The 15643-nt window shown below is 35.5% G+C and overlaps 1 protein-coding gene across 1 annotated transcript; it reads right to left on the bottom strand.

The window, feature by feature from the left end:
* Positions 1-382: 382 nt before the first annotated feature.
* Positions 383-14429, bottom strand: LOC106880272 (synaptosomal-associated protein 29). The gene is made up of 3 exons (XM_014930145.2): positions 14040-14429; positions 2373-2775; positions 383-745 (listed from the first exon to the last, which is right to left on the bottom strand). Exons 1-3 carry the CDS (start codon positions 14265-14267, stop codon positions 579-581), a joined length of 798 nt encoding a protein of 265 aa, XP_014785631.1. The 5' UTR covers positions 14268-14429; the 3' UTR covers positions 383-578.
* Positions 14430-15643: the final 1214 nt, after the last annotated feature.

Raw genomic sequence — 15643 nt, 5'->3', positions numbered from 1 at the left:
TCAAACATTTTGCACAATACTGACAAAATGCTTTGATTATAAATCCAAGATAGAATTTTGTTGTCACCTTTAGTATGTATTTCAAGTTACATAAACAGAAATAATATTGAGTAAATGTTCTGGTATGATAGTTTAACAACATAGATATGATGTCTGACTGTTAACACAACTGGAGTCTGTTTAATTCAATTTTAAAAATAATATGAAAGAAAGAAGAATGGTAAATTTTAACAGAATTTGAATGTACATGTGTGTGTGTGTGTGCGAGAGAGAGAGAGAGAGAGCACAACCAAAACTAAAAACAAGCAAGACTGAGAAGAATTGGTATGTTGCAAGACAACAAACAAAGATAGTAATTAAAAAAACAAAACAAAACAAAAAATTATATTTGCAATATTTAAATTTTTACATCTTAATTAGAAAACATTAATTAATTTTGTATTTGTTAAATGTGTTAATTGAAATATCAAAAAGGTTTGTTTCTTGTTTGTTTTTTGGGGTTTTTTTCTGGAGTAAGTCAACAACTTAATTCTGAAGATGTGTTCATTATTTTATTTGGGTGACTGTTTTTTAAATTCTTATTTCCTCAAGATTCTTCGTAACTGTTTCTCTTGACCCTGAATTAAAGAATCAACTCCCTCGACTTTTGTGTTAATGCGATCCAACTGAAGATTTTGTTCTTCTATTTCATTACCTAGTTCTGAAGCAAGACCTTTTAATCGAGACAGGCCAGTGGACATCAAATCTGAAATTAAAATATTAACAAATTTTAAATAAATTAACAACACTGCTACAGTGACTAGAAGGAGTATATATAAAACAACATACTAGTTAAAATCTTCAAAATTTTTGAAATTTAGGTGCATTTTCAACAATAAAATTGCAATTTTTGTATGGCTCAGCTCTATGGACTATATCCCATTTCAGGCTAAATTCACTATTACTATCCTTGAGTTCCTAGATTTCCATAGATAATGAGGTACTGTTAGCTTTATGCCTACGTCTAAAAGATGAAAAATTGTTATCAAGGCATTTTTTCATTGCACGCAATGTAAATGAAGTTATTAGTTTCCGTCATTATTGTACATTTATATATGACGTTTTCAGCTAAACACCAACCCAATAATGGGCACTGGGATCCTTCTCTACAATTGCAGCTGCAGATATTATTATTATCATTACTTCCCCTATCATTAACATTTACAGTGTCACCATTAGAGGTATCGCTCAAATTCATTGCAATATTATCAAATGTTAAGTCATTATTGCTTGAGTTATCATACGTACTATTACCTTTATTTATATTAGTCCTATTGTTTTGGATTCTTACATATCTACTATTATTAGAATCATTATTAGGGGTTATACTACTATTATCATTATTATTATCAATCTCACAGGCTAAGTTTATATTTTTTATGTTCAAGTGGGCTATAATTGTACCTGTATTTTGAGGGGTGGAATATGAGATTCTGATTCTCCTATGGGAGAAGAGTTTGCTATACTTATGTGAAGCTGGGAAGTTTTTCTCCAAAATCGCCATAAACCTATTATATACATTGGTAGAGATTGCACAATTGAAAGGAATGTTATACCAGACAACATTATTATTCTTAGTATTCCTATGTTTCATGAAAGCAGATCCTATCAGTCCCTCTACTACTTCTGGAACCCTTAGTTTGATAATTAATTATGGTCTCATTACCGGTATTTATGTTATTATTAGAATAGGCTCCATTCTTCTCATTTTTATCCTTTCTATTATTATACCTGCTAGAGATTTTACTGTCTTTAGATTCTATTTTATTATTGTTATATGTCTTATTCTTTATTTTAATAGGAGTACTGTGAGCAATTCTCAACACAATCCTACTTCATTTAGCAATCCAGCTTTTGCTATCACTAAGATTATTTCTTCCATAGTACTACAATGAAAGTGTCAATGTATTTCTTATCAAAAATACTGTTTGTTTCATCTGCAACACTAAATGCACAAAAATGTAAATGATATTACCCATATTAAAACAATTACCTGTAACTCTATAACCATTCATTCTTTAACCAGAAAGCCTCCAATGCCTACAATTTTTATTTTCTATATCAACTTTTAAATGCCCTCAATAATAAAGACAAGATAGGAGTAGGAACTCAACCAAACAATAAACATAAATACTATCTATATGGACTAATGCAAACAGGAAGACAATATAAAGAGGACACATTTGACACCTTTCTAAAGCCTGGCAGTTTTCTGTGTAACCAGCTCCTGTCAAACTGTCCAACTTATGCAAGCATAGAAAATTGACATTAAATGACAATGATGATTAAACACTAAAATAAAATGGTATGTTTGGAACTAACAGTATACATACCTAAGTTTTCATTCATCTTTGTTTCATGTTGACTATTTGTTATATGACGTGATTGATCAGGCATCTGGCTATCAGCCATACGACTTCCAGCCAAAAACTTCCTATCTAAATCAACAGGCCCATCAGTGTACATATCATTTAGTTCTTGTTTTCGGTGAGTTCCTCCAACTGGTCGTGGTATCTTTTCTGCACTGTTCACTGCCTCTTTCAGCTGGCTATTACGTGAAGGTGGGGAATCTGTTTCACTAAGTTTCTTGTCTGATCCACGATTCCACCAATTTTTAATGCCACCAAACACACTTTTGATATTATTTATATGTTTCTGAGATGCTGTCAAGGTTACAGACATTGAATCTGTTTTCCTTTCTATATTGTCCAGTTGTTCACCTTGATGAAGTAATTCCTGAATAATAAAAATAAACATTCACTTATTAATCATAACTTTCAAATTATGTTAAACTAGCTTAAAAGTCGCACTTGGTGTGGACTCTTATGCTAGCTCCTGCAAAGGGCTAATTGGGCCTATGACCCAAAGCTAAACAGAGCAATAGTAATTCTTTCTACAAAAGACATAAGGCCTGAAATTTGTGGGAGGGGACTAGTTGCTTACATTGACCCCAGTGTTTCACTGGTACTTAATTTATCAACCCTGAAAGGATGACAGGCAAGGTCAACCTCGGCAGAATTTGAACTCAGAAAGTAGCGGCAAGCGAAATATGGCTAAGCATTTCGCCTTGCATGCTAACGATTCTGCCAGCTCACTGTCTTAAACAGTGCAATAATAATAAAGCCCCTATTGGTACCCTACCAATGTGGTATTGTTTTAAATTCAGTTTAAATGAAAACTTTTAAGTTCACAAATTTTGGGAGCTCTTTTAAAATTTGAATTTTCAGCTGTTAGCATTACCAAATCCTCATCCAGACCTGATCTTAATGCTGGATGTTCAAGAACCAAATGAAAGGCAGATTTTCAATCCCAGGATCATCCTAATTTCAAAAAGGTATAATATGTCTATGTAGAGCAAATGGAGACTGAGATAAAGGGGTCCTGGATGGACAGGCAGATAGAATTTCACATTTATTACTATTATAAATGTTTAAGAGGAGTCATTAATTAGGTTATAATTTTTCAAACTATAACCTTTATATCTAGACCTGTAAGATGTTTCCAATATTTCTGTCTACTAATAGGTACAAGGCTTGAAATTTTAAAGGAGGGGGCTGATCAGTTACATCAACCGCAGCACTCAACTAGTACTTATTTTATTGATCCTGAAAGGATGAAAAGCAAGGTCAACCTTGCTGATATTTGAACTCAGAATGTAAAGCTACAAGAAATGCTGATATGCATTTTGTCTGGCATGCTAATGATTCTGCCAGCTATATTTCAACTGGTTTGATATGTCATCAGGTGTCTTAATATTACCTCATCATCATCATCATCATCATCATTGTTTAACATTCGCTTTCCATGCTGGCATGGATTGGACCATTTGACTGAGAACTGGCAAGCCGGAAGGCTGCACCAGGCTCTAATCTGATCTGGTATGGTTTTGACAGCTAGATGCCCTTCCTAACGCCAACCACTCCAAGTGTAGTGGGTGCTTTTTACATGCCACCGGCACGAGGGCCAGTCAGGTGGTACTGGCATCAATCACACTCAAATGGTGCTTTTTACATGCCACCAGCACTGGCAATGACAAAATCCAATCGACTACTGTGTATACATCCAGAACAAAGACACCTGATTACAATTGAAGATCAAACCAATCAAAATGTCTAGATGTCTCAAATTTTGGCACAAGGCCAGCAATTTTGGGGAAGGAACTAAGTCAATTTCATTAGCTCTAGTGTTCACCTGGTACTAATTCTATTGACCCCAAAAGGATGTAATGTTGCTAAGCATTTTGCCTGGTATGCTAACGATTCTGCTAGCTTACTGTTATGTAGATGTAAATATAGAAAACCACTTTATTTCTAAAGATGAGATTAATAATAGCATATAGATTTATGGTTGTTTTAAAAGGGTGTGTTATGGATATTTACTGTTGTAGTGCACCTTGTTATGTACAACTTAAACCTTTATTTTACAAATTTTGTTTCTTTTGGTGTTCAGTCCTACTATGCAACAACTTGGGCAAGTGTCTTCTGCTATGGCACTTTGTAAGTGCATTTGGTATCCAGAAACTCTGTGCATGCCCATTATATGTGTATGTCTTTGCGTTTGTCTCCCACCACAACTGCTGTTGGTCTGTTTATGTCCCTGTAATTTAGCAGTTTGGCAAAAGGGACTGACAAAATAAGTACAAGACTTAAAAAAAAAAAACTACTTCAGTCAATTTATTTGACTAAACCCTTATAGGCTATGCGCCACAATAGCTGCAGTCTAATGAATTAAACAATAGGTTAAAGAAGTGAGGTCAAGATGCTTTGAAAATGTTTCCAAAAGGTTTTGAAAGCAAAAAAAAAATAATAATGTAGCTCAGATAATCCTCATTGCTTTACATCTGTCTTCCAAGCTAGTATGAGTTAAACATACCAGTCTGGGTCAATTCTTATCCAAATTGACAACTCTTCTGTCTGGGTCAAATCTTATTCAGATTGACAACTCTTCTGTCTGGGTCAATTCTTATTTGGCTTTACAACTCTTCTAGATGGGTCAGAAGACCCCATCTCACTTGTATAGAGAAAATACTGGGCATTAAAGGAATCAGTTGCAACGAGCAAAAGAGAATACTGTGGTGGAAAAAGGGATATGCAATGTGTATGAAGAATGATAGTTAAGTGAAAAAGTGTCAAATGATGTTGCATGTAGAAGGAGCCAATGGAAGAAGAAAACAGATGTGCAAACAATTAGTATACTCTGGGCCTTCCAATGGAAATTACAAAGGACCACTAGTGGTAAAACACTGCACTGAAATATATTCTCCAACCCATACCAACCAATATAAAAAAAGCAGACATAAAATTATGATTAGGATTACTGTATAAGGTATAACTTCATTACTCTAGTAGTCCCACAAAAATCCTCTACAATTTTCATATATGCAGTCACTACAATCTTTCCAGTCAAGCACAGAATGATAAAAGTATGAACAACAGCATCACTGTTCCTTTCAAAATTGGTAATACTGAAAACCTAATTAAAGTTTAATCTTGATGGGCTTCCCACATTTTTATGCATTTGATAGAATTCAAAATATCTAAATAATTCTTGCATGGAAAAATACCAAATATTCCATACTTAATAGGTAGGTTCTTATTCTGATTTAAAATGGAATGAAAAATAAATTGATTGAAATTAATTATAAAGAATTACGGAAATTTCAAACCAGCTAATTGATGGAGCTCTGCCAATTTTATGTCTATTATTCCCAGTGTCTATCAGCTACAATCAATCTGAGATAGCTAAACCAGTGATTGAATCCATCCTCCTAAGCATGTTCTTTCATATTCCACACACACACTATTAAAACTCTACAAGTAGTTTTCCTGCTGCTATGCTGAACAATGCAAGAAAAGGCCACTGCTTATATCTTCTGGGAGGCAACCAGCCACCTACCACCACAACCACTACTGCTGCTGCTAAATATACCACCATCAACTACAAAACTAGGAACAGAAAAGCAAACAATTCTTTTGTGTATCACATGGTCTGCAAGCCTTCTTACCTTTCAAACTACAGCCAGTCCTTGTTCCTTGCCAAAAAGTCCTTTACCAGCTTTGTAAAATCCTCCTAACCACCATTCCTCAACTAAGATGGCTCAGTAGCAGTATCACCGACAAAACCTCTAATTTCACACTGCACACATTCTACAAACTCATCTAATCACACCGACACAAAGTTACCAATCCTGACAGCATCCTTTCCATGACCTTCAAGTGATACGCTCTAGTGCAGCTTCTATCCTTGATAAACTCTTCAATTTCTCTCTCTTCAGGAATATATTCCAATATTTGGAAATGCACAAAAAATACACAACTTCTCCAGTCCTATCAGCTACAGCTTTCACTTCCACCATCTCAAAAATGATAGTGTTATCTCTTTGATTGAAAATAGCTCTAAGACCCATACTATGAACTCTGGTCTACCACAAAGTTTAGTTATGCACCCCACATTCATCTTTCTATACACTAACAACCTACTACCAACAATACACACACACACAAATTTCTATGCACATGATATCATCCTTCATGGATTCATCTTCTGCACATTGATACCATCCACTTACTACAAATACTAGGCTTCGTGATTTCTGATGATCTTTTACATTCCAAAGACTTTTCTCTTTAGGACCTGATAATACTTCAGTCCTGTTGCTGACCTCCTATAAATCTCAAGTACAACCTACATTAGTGTACAGATCTGGGATTCTGCTGTTGAATATACACAAATAGTTTAGTCAGCATGCAAAAGACGTCCATCTGGCTGATTAGCAAGGATTAACTCAGACTTGCTATAATCACTAGCTTTCTAAGCATTCTCTCCAATCCTTTGCTCCCTTGCTCATATTAACCAAGGAATATTCAACCTAAACAGCAACCACATTAGTCTTTCAACTAATTTATATATGTATATACATACAAAATATACTCTCTCTCTTACACAAACACACACACACATGCAAGACAGCATAAGGTAAAGCAGTCTATTCTTATTGGGGACAAAATCCCGTATGCTACTGACACAATAAAATGTACCCAGTCCATAATGTAAAGTGGTTTGGTGATAAGAAGGGTATCCAGTTATAAAAACCATGCTAAAAATGATGATACACTACACCAGAGTTAGTTTTTCTGTGTTGCTATATGTGCCAGGTGATGAAGAAGGACTGCAGTAAGCAGTGAGATGCTTTGAGACCTGACCAACACAAGTCAGCCCTAAGTTGCAGATCTACTTTTTCGGCACTGTCATGGTATTAGCTGTCAGAAGTGAAAGTAGAAAAATCTGACAAAGAACGTTACTGCTGGTTTGAGTTGATTCTTTGGCTACTGACAGCTAATACCATAACTGGCCGGAGCGAGCTATCTGTCTGTCTGTCTCTCTCTCTCTATCTATCACTCGAAAGTTATTGGAACAAATTTGACACCTATATCCATGCGTTTGAAAACACACAGAGTATAAGGGTACTACTAAAGCAGAGTGGTCCCGAACGCGCAGTTGCGCGTCCGCGCTAGCTAGTCGTGAGTGGTCGATCCTATTATTTTTAAACTTCAAACTTCATTTGTTTTCTATTTTGATAAATTCTCTCTATTGAAAATTATATTTTTATATCTTAAATAATTTCTAATTTCAGAAAATATATTTTTATATTAAATTTGCGTTTTCTAATTTGATAAATTTTACGGACACAAACAGAGGTGAACGAGTGATAGATAGATAGATAGATAGATATATATAGATAGTGAGATAGGCAGACAGACAGACAGATAGATAGCTCCGGTCAGTCAGTAGCCAAAGAATCAACTCAAACCAGCAGTAACGTTCCTTGTCAGTTCTACTTTCACTTCTGACAGCTAATACTATGACAGTGCCACTTTTTCAATTATTTTTAGAGTCATTTCTCGTTGTTTGATCTCTGTACTCATTGCCAAAATGATCTGGAATTTCTGCAACTGTTTTCAACATTCATGTTCTCATTTTAAGATTGGTAGAATATGGTTGGTAAAATACTCCAGAAAACTCTATAAGTATCTGATGATCAACATGATACTGTCACAGAATATATCAATTCAGTACTGCTACAGACTATATTAATTCAATAAATGTCAGTTACTCTTTAAAGTCTATTACAAATGGATATTTGAATTAGTCCCATCAATAAAGAGCAGAAATTATTGACAGTTCAGAGGGAATAGATTAATATTAGTTGGGAGTTCTGATTTACTGACTCCTGAAGAGGCAAGATTACAGCATAACAATAGCCTCCTTGTTCTTTACTGTAGTCAGCTGTGACCATCCCATTTTTTTAAAACATAATCTAATGTATCGTTTTTTTTTTTTTAATAATACAAAACAGCTTAAAAGAGAATTGGCTGCTATTTCTAGTAGGTCAGCTAACCACATAGATATTATTTTGTTGGCTCATCAAAACCAATTATATTTAATGGTGAATCCCCAAAGCTTTCACCAAAGTCATATACAGATACTTTGTGATTATATTCATTGTGACAGTATGTTGTTTAACCCCAACAAGTGTGACAATCCTGTCGTATTTTCTAGATAACTGCAGATTATATTATCCAATCTAGCAAATTGAGTTTCCATATAAGGGTTGCCTCAACAATCCTCATTGGTGGTTCTAGGAAAAGAACTAAAGAGATGGAGTAATGGGATGATTTATTATGGAGCAGAGGTAATTACAAACAACTGTTGCATTCTCTGAAACTCAGATTCTAATGTAGAAGTGGATAGTACTTCCCAGGAAGCAAAATTCTTTTGATTTTATTTCATACATTAGAGTCAGTAACTCCCAGTTGTTTAATGACATTTACAACAAATGTAATGTTTTCCGTAGATGATATGAAACCTAATCACCATCATCATTATTTAGCTTCTGTTTTCCATGCTAGCCTGGGTAAGACAGTTTGACTGGAACTGGGTGCTGGTCCATTTTGGCTTTGTTTCTATGGTTGGGTGCCCTTTCTAATGCCAACCACTCCTCAAAGTGTACTGGGTGCCTTTTACTTGTCACTGGCATGGGTGCTCTAGCCACAATTATGATTTCACGTGGTCTGGAGGAAGGGGTTATTCCCATGATCTACACAGGTTTTCTTGTGGCTGAGGAAACTGATACAGTTTATGTTCCTTCTCAGCATTTACAAAGCCGCCTAACGCAGGAAAGATGTGCAAGGAAGGGAATTCCTGAGGATAAGTGTCAAGGTTAATGTGGGGCTTGGTGCAGGGTCACATAATATGAGAGAAGAAAGGAAGTGAATTGGGAGGTGGCACGAAACCAGCCAGCTCTGAAGAGTAGACACCATTGTAGTTCAGTGGAAAAGATAAAAGGATGAGACAGCACATCTATGAAGCAGAGGTTAGAGAATGTTAATGAATGATTTCATGAAGTCTCTGATATCTATGTGAATAATAGTAGCACTGTTCCAGACGAAAGAACAGGGCACTTTCGCGTTGCACCTGAGCTTATTATAGGGTGAATATTTGTTCTGGCTCTGAAAAGGAATGCCGTTTTTTGTGATGGTGAGATATCCATATTCATCAGGAGAAATCCTCAGTGATGGTGAGACCAAGCATTTGTAGCAACCTTGAAGATTCTGCTTCTGTTCCTGTCAAGTTTGTTGAAAGTGGGTGCCATGTTTTCTTCCTGTGTAAAGATTGTCTCTTCACACTACTGAAGGAAACAAAGTGGGGATGAACTCACTGGGGAATTATTAAAGTCACTAATCATGGGGTTAGGGTTAGGGTTAGGAGTTTAGGGAATAGAAAGTTTTGAATGCATAGAAGAGAGTAATATTGGTAGTGCTGGTAAGTAGATTGGAGAGGATAGAGTGAAAATCACAGAAAGATCAGCACACACTGCAATAGTGTGTGCTGACGTGAATCCAGATGAGAAACAGAGAGAATCCACAAGCAGGCGTTTTTATAAAAAAAATTCTCATGCCAAACACAATTAAAAGCCTTGCAGATGTTGAATGAAGCAATACTTTTTACCAGTTTGTTGTTGATGAGAGCTCACTGGTGAATAACATGAAAATAGGTCTCCAGGAGATTTGGTTTTTAAAAAAATCATACTAGTGGTCACTAAGAAGGGAGAAAGATTGAAAGTGTTGGAGGAGGTTGTTGTTAGTTATTTTCACCACTTAGAAACACAGGAAGTGAGAAAACTGTGTTTGCATGAGCATGTAATGCCTATCAAAGATATCAGTTGAACAAAGTAAGTTCAAGTGTTCCAAATGATGGGAGCTGTTACAGAAGGAGACCAAGGAAGACAGGATAAACTGGCAAAGACTGCTCTCAAGAGACTGAATCTTGTGAAGGAAATGACAAAAAACTAAGACATGTGGCAACATGTGGTGCTTGAGAAGATCTACCTACACATGCATGGCAAAATGAACACAAAATGTTGATGATGAATGTTAGGATGTGGATCTGTCTGTATTTAACTATCAATATATCATCACTGTTTAATTACTCCACTTTTCTCCTATTGTTTCTATAATGAGGGATAACACTGAACTGGCTCATATCCAATTACTCACTTACCAACATCCTTTTTTTATTAATAACCAACACACTCTCTCACCGCCATTACTCCCTCTTCCACCACCACTTCCCTCCTTTCACTCACTGCCCCCTCAACCACCATACCATTTGTGCTGCCTTTCTATTTAATCTCCTTACCAATAGGCCAGAGGAGTCAGAGTCAGAAGTAATTATTAAATTGTTGGACTGGAATCAGTACAAATGTACCAGCTTTGGCTCCAGTCATTTTATTTAACCTCTATTCTATAGATATGTTTGTTTATTCAATTTGAAAAGATGTTTTCTATCTTCATGATATAATTTTTATTTCATTTAATGTAATCTTTCATGTTACATTTATTTAAATTTTACATTAAGACAAAGCTTTCATCTCAAAAAGAGAAGGCTATGTATCTGAACACGTTTGTTTCTTTTAAATTAGTCATTTCTTAAGTTACTTTGAGTGTTTAGTGTTTTAGTTTCACCTTTGATGTACTTCAGATTTTTGAAGTGATAAGCAAAGATATTCCTGATTTTCTTTTATAGCTTATTTCTTTTATATTTTAATTACAAGAAGAGTTGAAACTGGGAGTTCCAACAATAAAATAATGAGTCAAAGTTTTTAATGTACCGACTCCATGGCTCAGCTTACCAGCAACCATCTTGTTGTTGCTTATCAGTGATAAGTTATCACTGTCTTTTCCAATAGTGTATTCTCTATCACCTATCTCTATTCCCTTGTACTACACTCTTGCTGTAGTCTGCACATTCCTATTCACTCTCTAGGAGGATATACTTCCTTGAATAAACAAGCACAAATGTAGAGAAGAAAGAATATTTTAGTGTTGCTAAAGACAAGGCAATTTATCAAGTGCTGGTGCTATGATAAAATGCATGCAATATGCATTGCAAAGTGATTGTCAAACAAACAGGGAGCCTAGTCCAATTGCTTGCTTGCTGTATGTATGTATGTATTCAATTATCACAAATGTGTTTTTGGAGCAAACTTGTAAACACAGGAAAATCATTTCTACTGGGTTTTTCTGCATATATTATTATAACCCAAGGCTGGCCAACCTGAGGCCCACAGGCTGCATGCAGCCTGCAGACTTTTATCTTGTGGCCTGCTTGATGCTTTCTTGAAATGGGTTTATTTAAACATTTTTAAAATTTCATCAAAAATTAAAGATTACAATGAAAAGTAAAAAAAGAAAGATACTTCTGTTTTTGCAATGATAATATTTCACGTTTAATCAACAATCATTATTGTAATAATAACATGAGAAAGCAAAATGCTTTCAATTCTGTCAGTATACAAGTGGCCCTCAAAAAACTTTCTGCAATTAAAGTGGCCCGCAATGAAATTCAAGTTAGCTAGGCCTGTTATAACCCATAGTGGATTGACAGAATTGTTAGACCAGTGGCCAAAGTGCTTTGTAGTATTTTGTTACAATCTTTGTTTTGAGCTCAAATCCCAGCTAGACTGACATTACATTTCATCTTTTAGGATGGATGAAATATGTTTCAGCTAAGTCTTGGAAGTAGGAGTAACAGGATTGACAGTTCTTACCCTTGTGCCTTTATAAGAATTCATTATTATAATTGGGTCACATTTAGCTCTAAACATGGTTCAAATGCATATCTGCTTCTTGTGTAAACACACAAACACTATCCATTGTGTCCATCAGAGAAAAACATGAACTTTTGAAAAGAACAGCTGATTGTGAGAAGCTTATGTGAACTACACATTGGCTCTCTGACATTGTATGATATATAGAAACAAAAGAATTGCTCTAGTTCTTTGCTAACAGCACATCAAAGATGTGTATTAAGAAGACAATGAATAATAAGAAACATCCAAAACTGGTTTCATCATCAGTTCCTGGCGTTTCAGTTATATTTTCAAATGAATAAGATGAACGAATTGACAGCTTTCACATCGTGATATATAAACTAGTTAGTTGTAAGTTCCTGTTTTTAAGTATGTAAGCCCTATGTCAGCAGAATTACTGAATCTGTATCCTGCATTTTACTAGTTTTTCATTAAAAATTTCCCTTCTTTTTATTTAACGTTTCTTTCCCCTTTACTGGGTATTTTAAAGATATGATGAAGTGGTCGCTATTGATCCGACAAACTCCTTATTCTAACACTACATTTACCGAATTAGTGAGGGTCAATATTATATATAAGAAGAGTTCTTTTTCTTTTAATAATGATAAAAAGGAAAAAGAAAATGATCTCCAAATTATGCTAAATATGTAATGCAATTAATTAGTCGAGTTGTCAACGTTATCGTCTTTTTTAATGCATTATTTTCAGAAGAAACTGGAACATTGATGTAAACGATATAGAAGGGTAGAGATAAGGTTGTTTGACACTATCAATCTAATTAATTAATAGTAAGTAGAACAGTATGTTGTAAACAATGACATTTTAAAATGTCTGGCCTATTAAAGTGCTAAGAATATAAACAATACTATCACTTGACCCCAGTCCTAATATTACATAGGGTGGTTCAAACAAGTTTTTTTTTTGGCTTCTTGTTACATAAGTCATTTGATTAAAACAAGTCAACTGCTAATAGATTAATTAATACAACTTTGCGTGTGTGTGTGTGTAAAAAATAAGAAATATTCTCCGGATATTAAAAATATTGAGCCGATGAATCCCTACTAAATTAAATTTAAAAACATAATAGTCGATTTGTTTGTCAGTTATGTGTGTGCAAATGAAACCATTTCCAGGTATCAGCACTGGGAGGGTTCAATTATATGGACAATCGACTATTATTTTTCGAAAATATCTCGTGAGGTAAAATAGTAACCATTAAAGTTTGACAAAATAAATGGTACGTTATACTTCAAGATCGCCTAAATAAGGTTTCTTTTGACACCTCCACCTGCATAAAATAATAGTTGTTTAACCTAAAATAACACAAGATTAACGGTTTTTGATGGAGGAGGTTCGTTGATTACATCAATTTCAGTGCTCGATTGGTACCTAATTTATCGATCTCTAAAACATCAAAAAGTTAAGTCATCGGCGGAATTTAAACACAGAACGTGAACAGCCGGAAGAAATTCCACTATTGCTTAGTTGCATGTTACTACATATCACCGAATCAAGAAACAACTGATGTAATGAGAAATAACATACGCTGGACAAAAAAGTTGTCAAAATAACATATCTGTCATAATATTTGTAAATTAAACAAGTATGGATTTATAATTAAAATGTTTAGCTGTTTACATAAAATTTTGTTTAGTCCTGACCGGATTTCAGAATTGTTTTATACTTCTCGTTTCGAAGACATGTTTATGACAAATGTACGAACCTTGTCAAGTAGGGGTAATTTTTCGATTCCTAGAAAAAAAATCAATGTATCAGAATCTATTTTATCATCTAAGGTGAGCGCAACTGAAAGAATAAACACGTAAAATTACTGAGGTAATAAACTCACTTCAGCAGTGGCGATTCCCATTTGTTCAGAATCATAAATGGATGCTAAAGCATTTCGAGTACTTTCAAGTTGTCTAATTTCTGATTCTTCTACTTTCGATAACAGTTGGTGTGGGCTTTCATCATTGTCATATCCAAACTGGTTTCTGTTTGGGTGCCTGGAACCTTTTAAAAATTCGGCATCGAGTTCGTCATCATCGAAAAACGGATTCGATTTATTGGCCATCATTTAAGAAATAACAACTTGCCAATATTGACTTGTTGACATCACCCTTTCGTTACTCACATTTATAGAGAATATCTGTTATCTCCCTTCAACAGAATTTTAATTTTTTTGTTTGTTTTACTTGTCCCATTAAATACTCTTATGTAATCCATATTGGTTTTATTCAAATGTTCGTCCTGTTGTTGATAAGAGAATAAGTACAATATCAATGCAATGTCGTTTATTAATAAATAATTATCCGGGCTGTGTGTGTGTGTGTAGAAGGTTGAAAAGTAACACACGAATTGATATGTATAAAGAAAATAAGTAGTAGCAGGTCTGAAGGAATATTTAATATTCCTTCAAACACTACCTATCTGCTGAGCCTTCACAAAAGTAAAAAAGAGAGAAAAACAGAAAAAAGGAAAATGTACCATGTATTTGAAAAACATGGAAATATTTTTAAAACATTTAATTTAATTTTTCCACAATTTAATTGTCTTTCATGCAGACTGAAACCAGCACTAAAATATTCTTCAAAAAATTATTTTTGCATTTTCTACTTTGTCCTATTTTCCTTCATCATCATCATCATCATTTAACGTCCCTTTTCCATGGTGGCATGGAGTTGGACGGTGTGACTGAGGTCTGGAGAACGAGCGGCTGCATCAGGCTCCAATCTGATCTGGCAATTTTTCTACAGCTGGATGCCCTTCCTAATGCCAACCACTCCAAGAGTGTAGTAGGTGCTATTTATGTGGCCAGTTCCAAGCAGCCGATCTTATCTTTTTGTGGGCGCCTGCCTGTGTGCTGTGGACCGGTTTGACTTTTCCTAGCATCCCCGACATCTAAACATCTCCCTAGCCGAACTCTCGGCACTTCAATGTCTCCAACGCCGCATGGACATCATCATAAAACCGCCAGCTGACAAGGGTGGAGCCATGGTGGTGTGGCATGCGGGCCTCTATAAGGCGGAAGCTCTCTGCCAACTTCAAGACACCTTCTACTGCCCTCTTTCCTCCAACCCCACACCCAGCTGCCAACAGACTGTGTCCTCCACTATCCCTGACCTCATCTCCTCCTCCCATCTCTTCCCCACTGCTTCTAACCTCATTGTCTGCACTCCCACAATTTACTTCCTCCCCAAAATCCACAAACCTAACAACCCTGGCCGCCCCATCGTTTCTGCTTGCAACTGTCCCAACGAACTCATCTCCAGATATCTTGACCATGTCCTTGCCCCCCAAGTGGCTTCCCTCCTCTCTCAAATCCATGACACCAACCATGCTCTTCATCTGTTCAACTCTTTCTCCTTCCCTCCTGGCCCCTATAAACTTCTCTTCACTCTTGACATCAAGAGTCTATACATGATGATCCCTCACCAGGAGGGGCTGTATGGG

The sequence above is a fragment of the Octopus bimaculoides genome, chromosome 6 (assembly GCF_001194135.2).
Source record: "Octopus bimaculoides isolate UCB-OBI-ISO-001 chromosome 6, ASM119413v2, whole genome shotgun sequence".
NCBI classification, from domain to species: Eukaryota; Metazoa; Mollusca; class Cephalopoda; order Octopoda; family Octopodidae; genus Octopus; species Octopus bimaculoides.
Note: the sequence above shows the minus strand (reverse complement) of the source record. Positions and strands in the feature narration are given on the sequence as shown.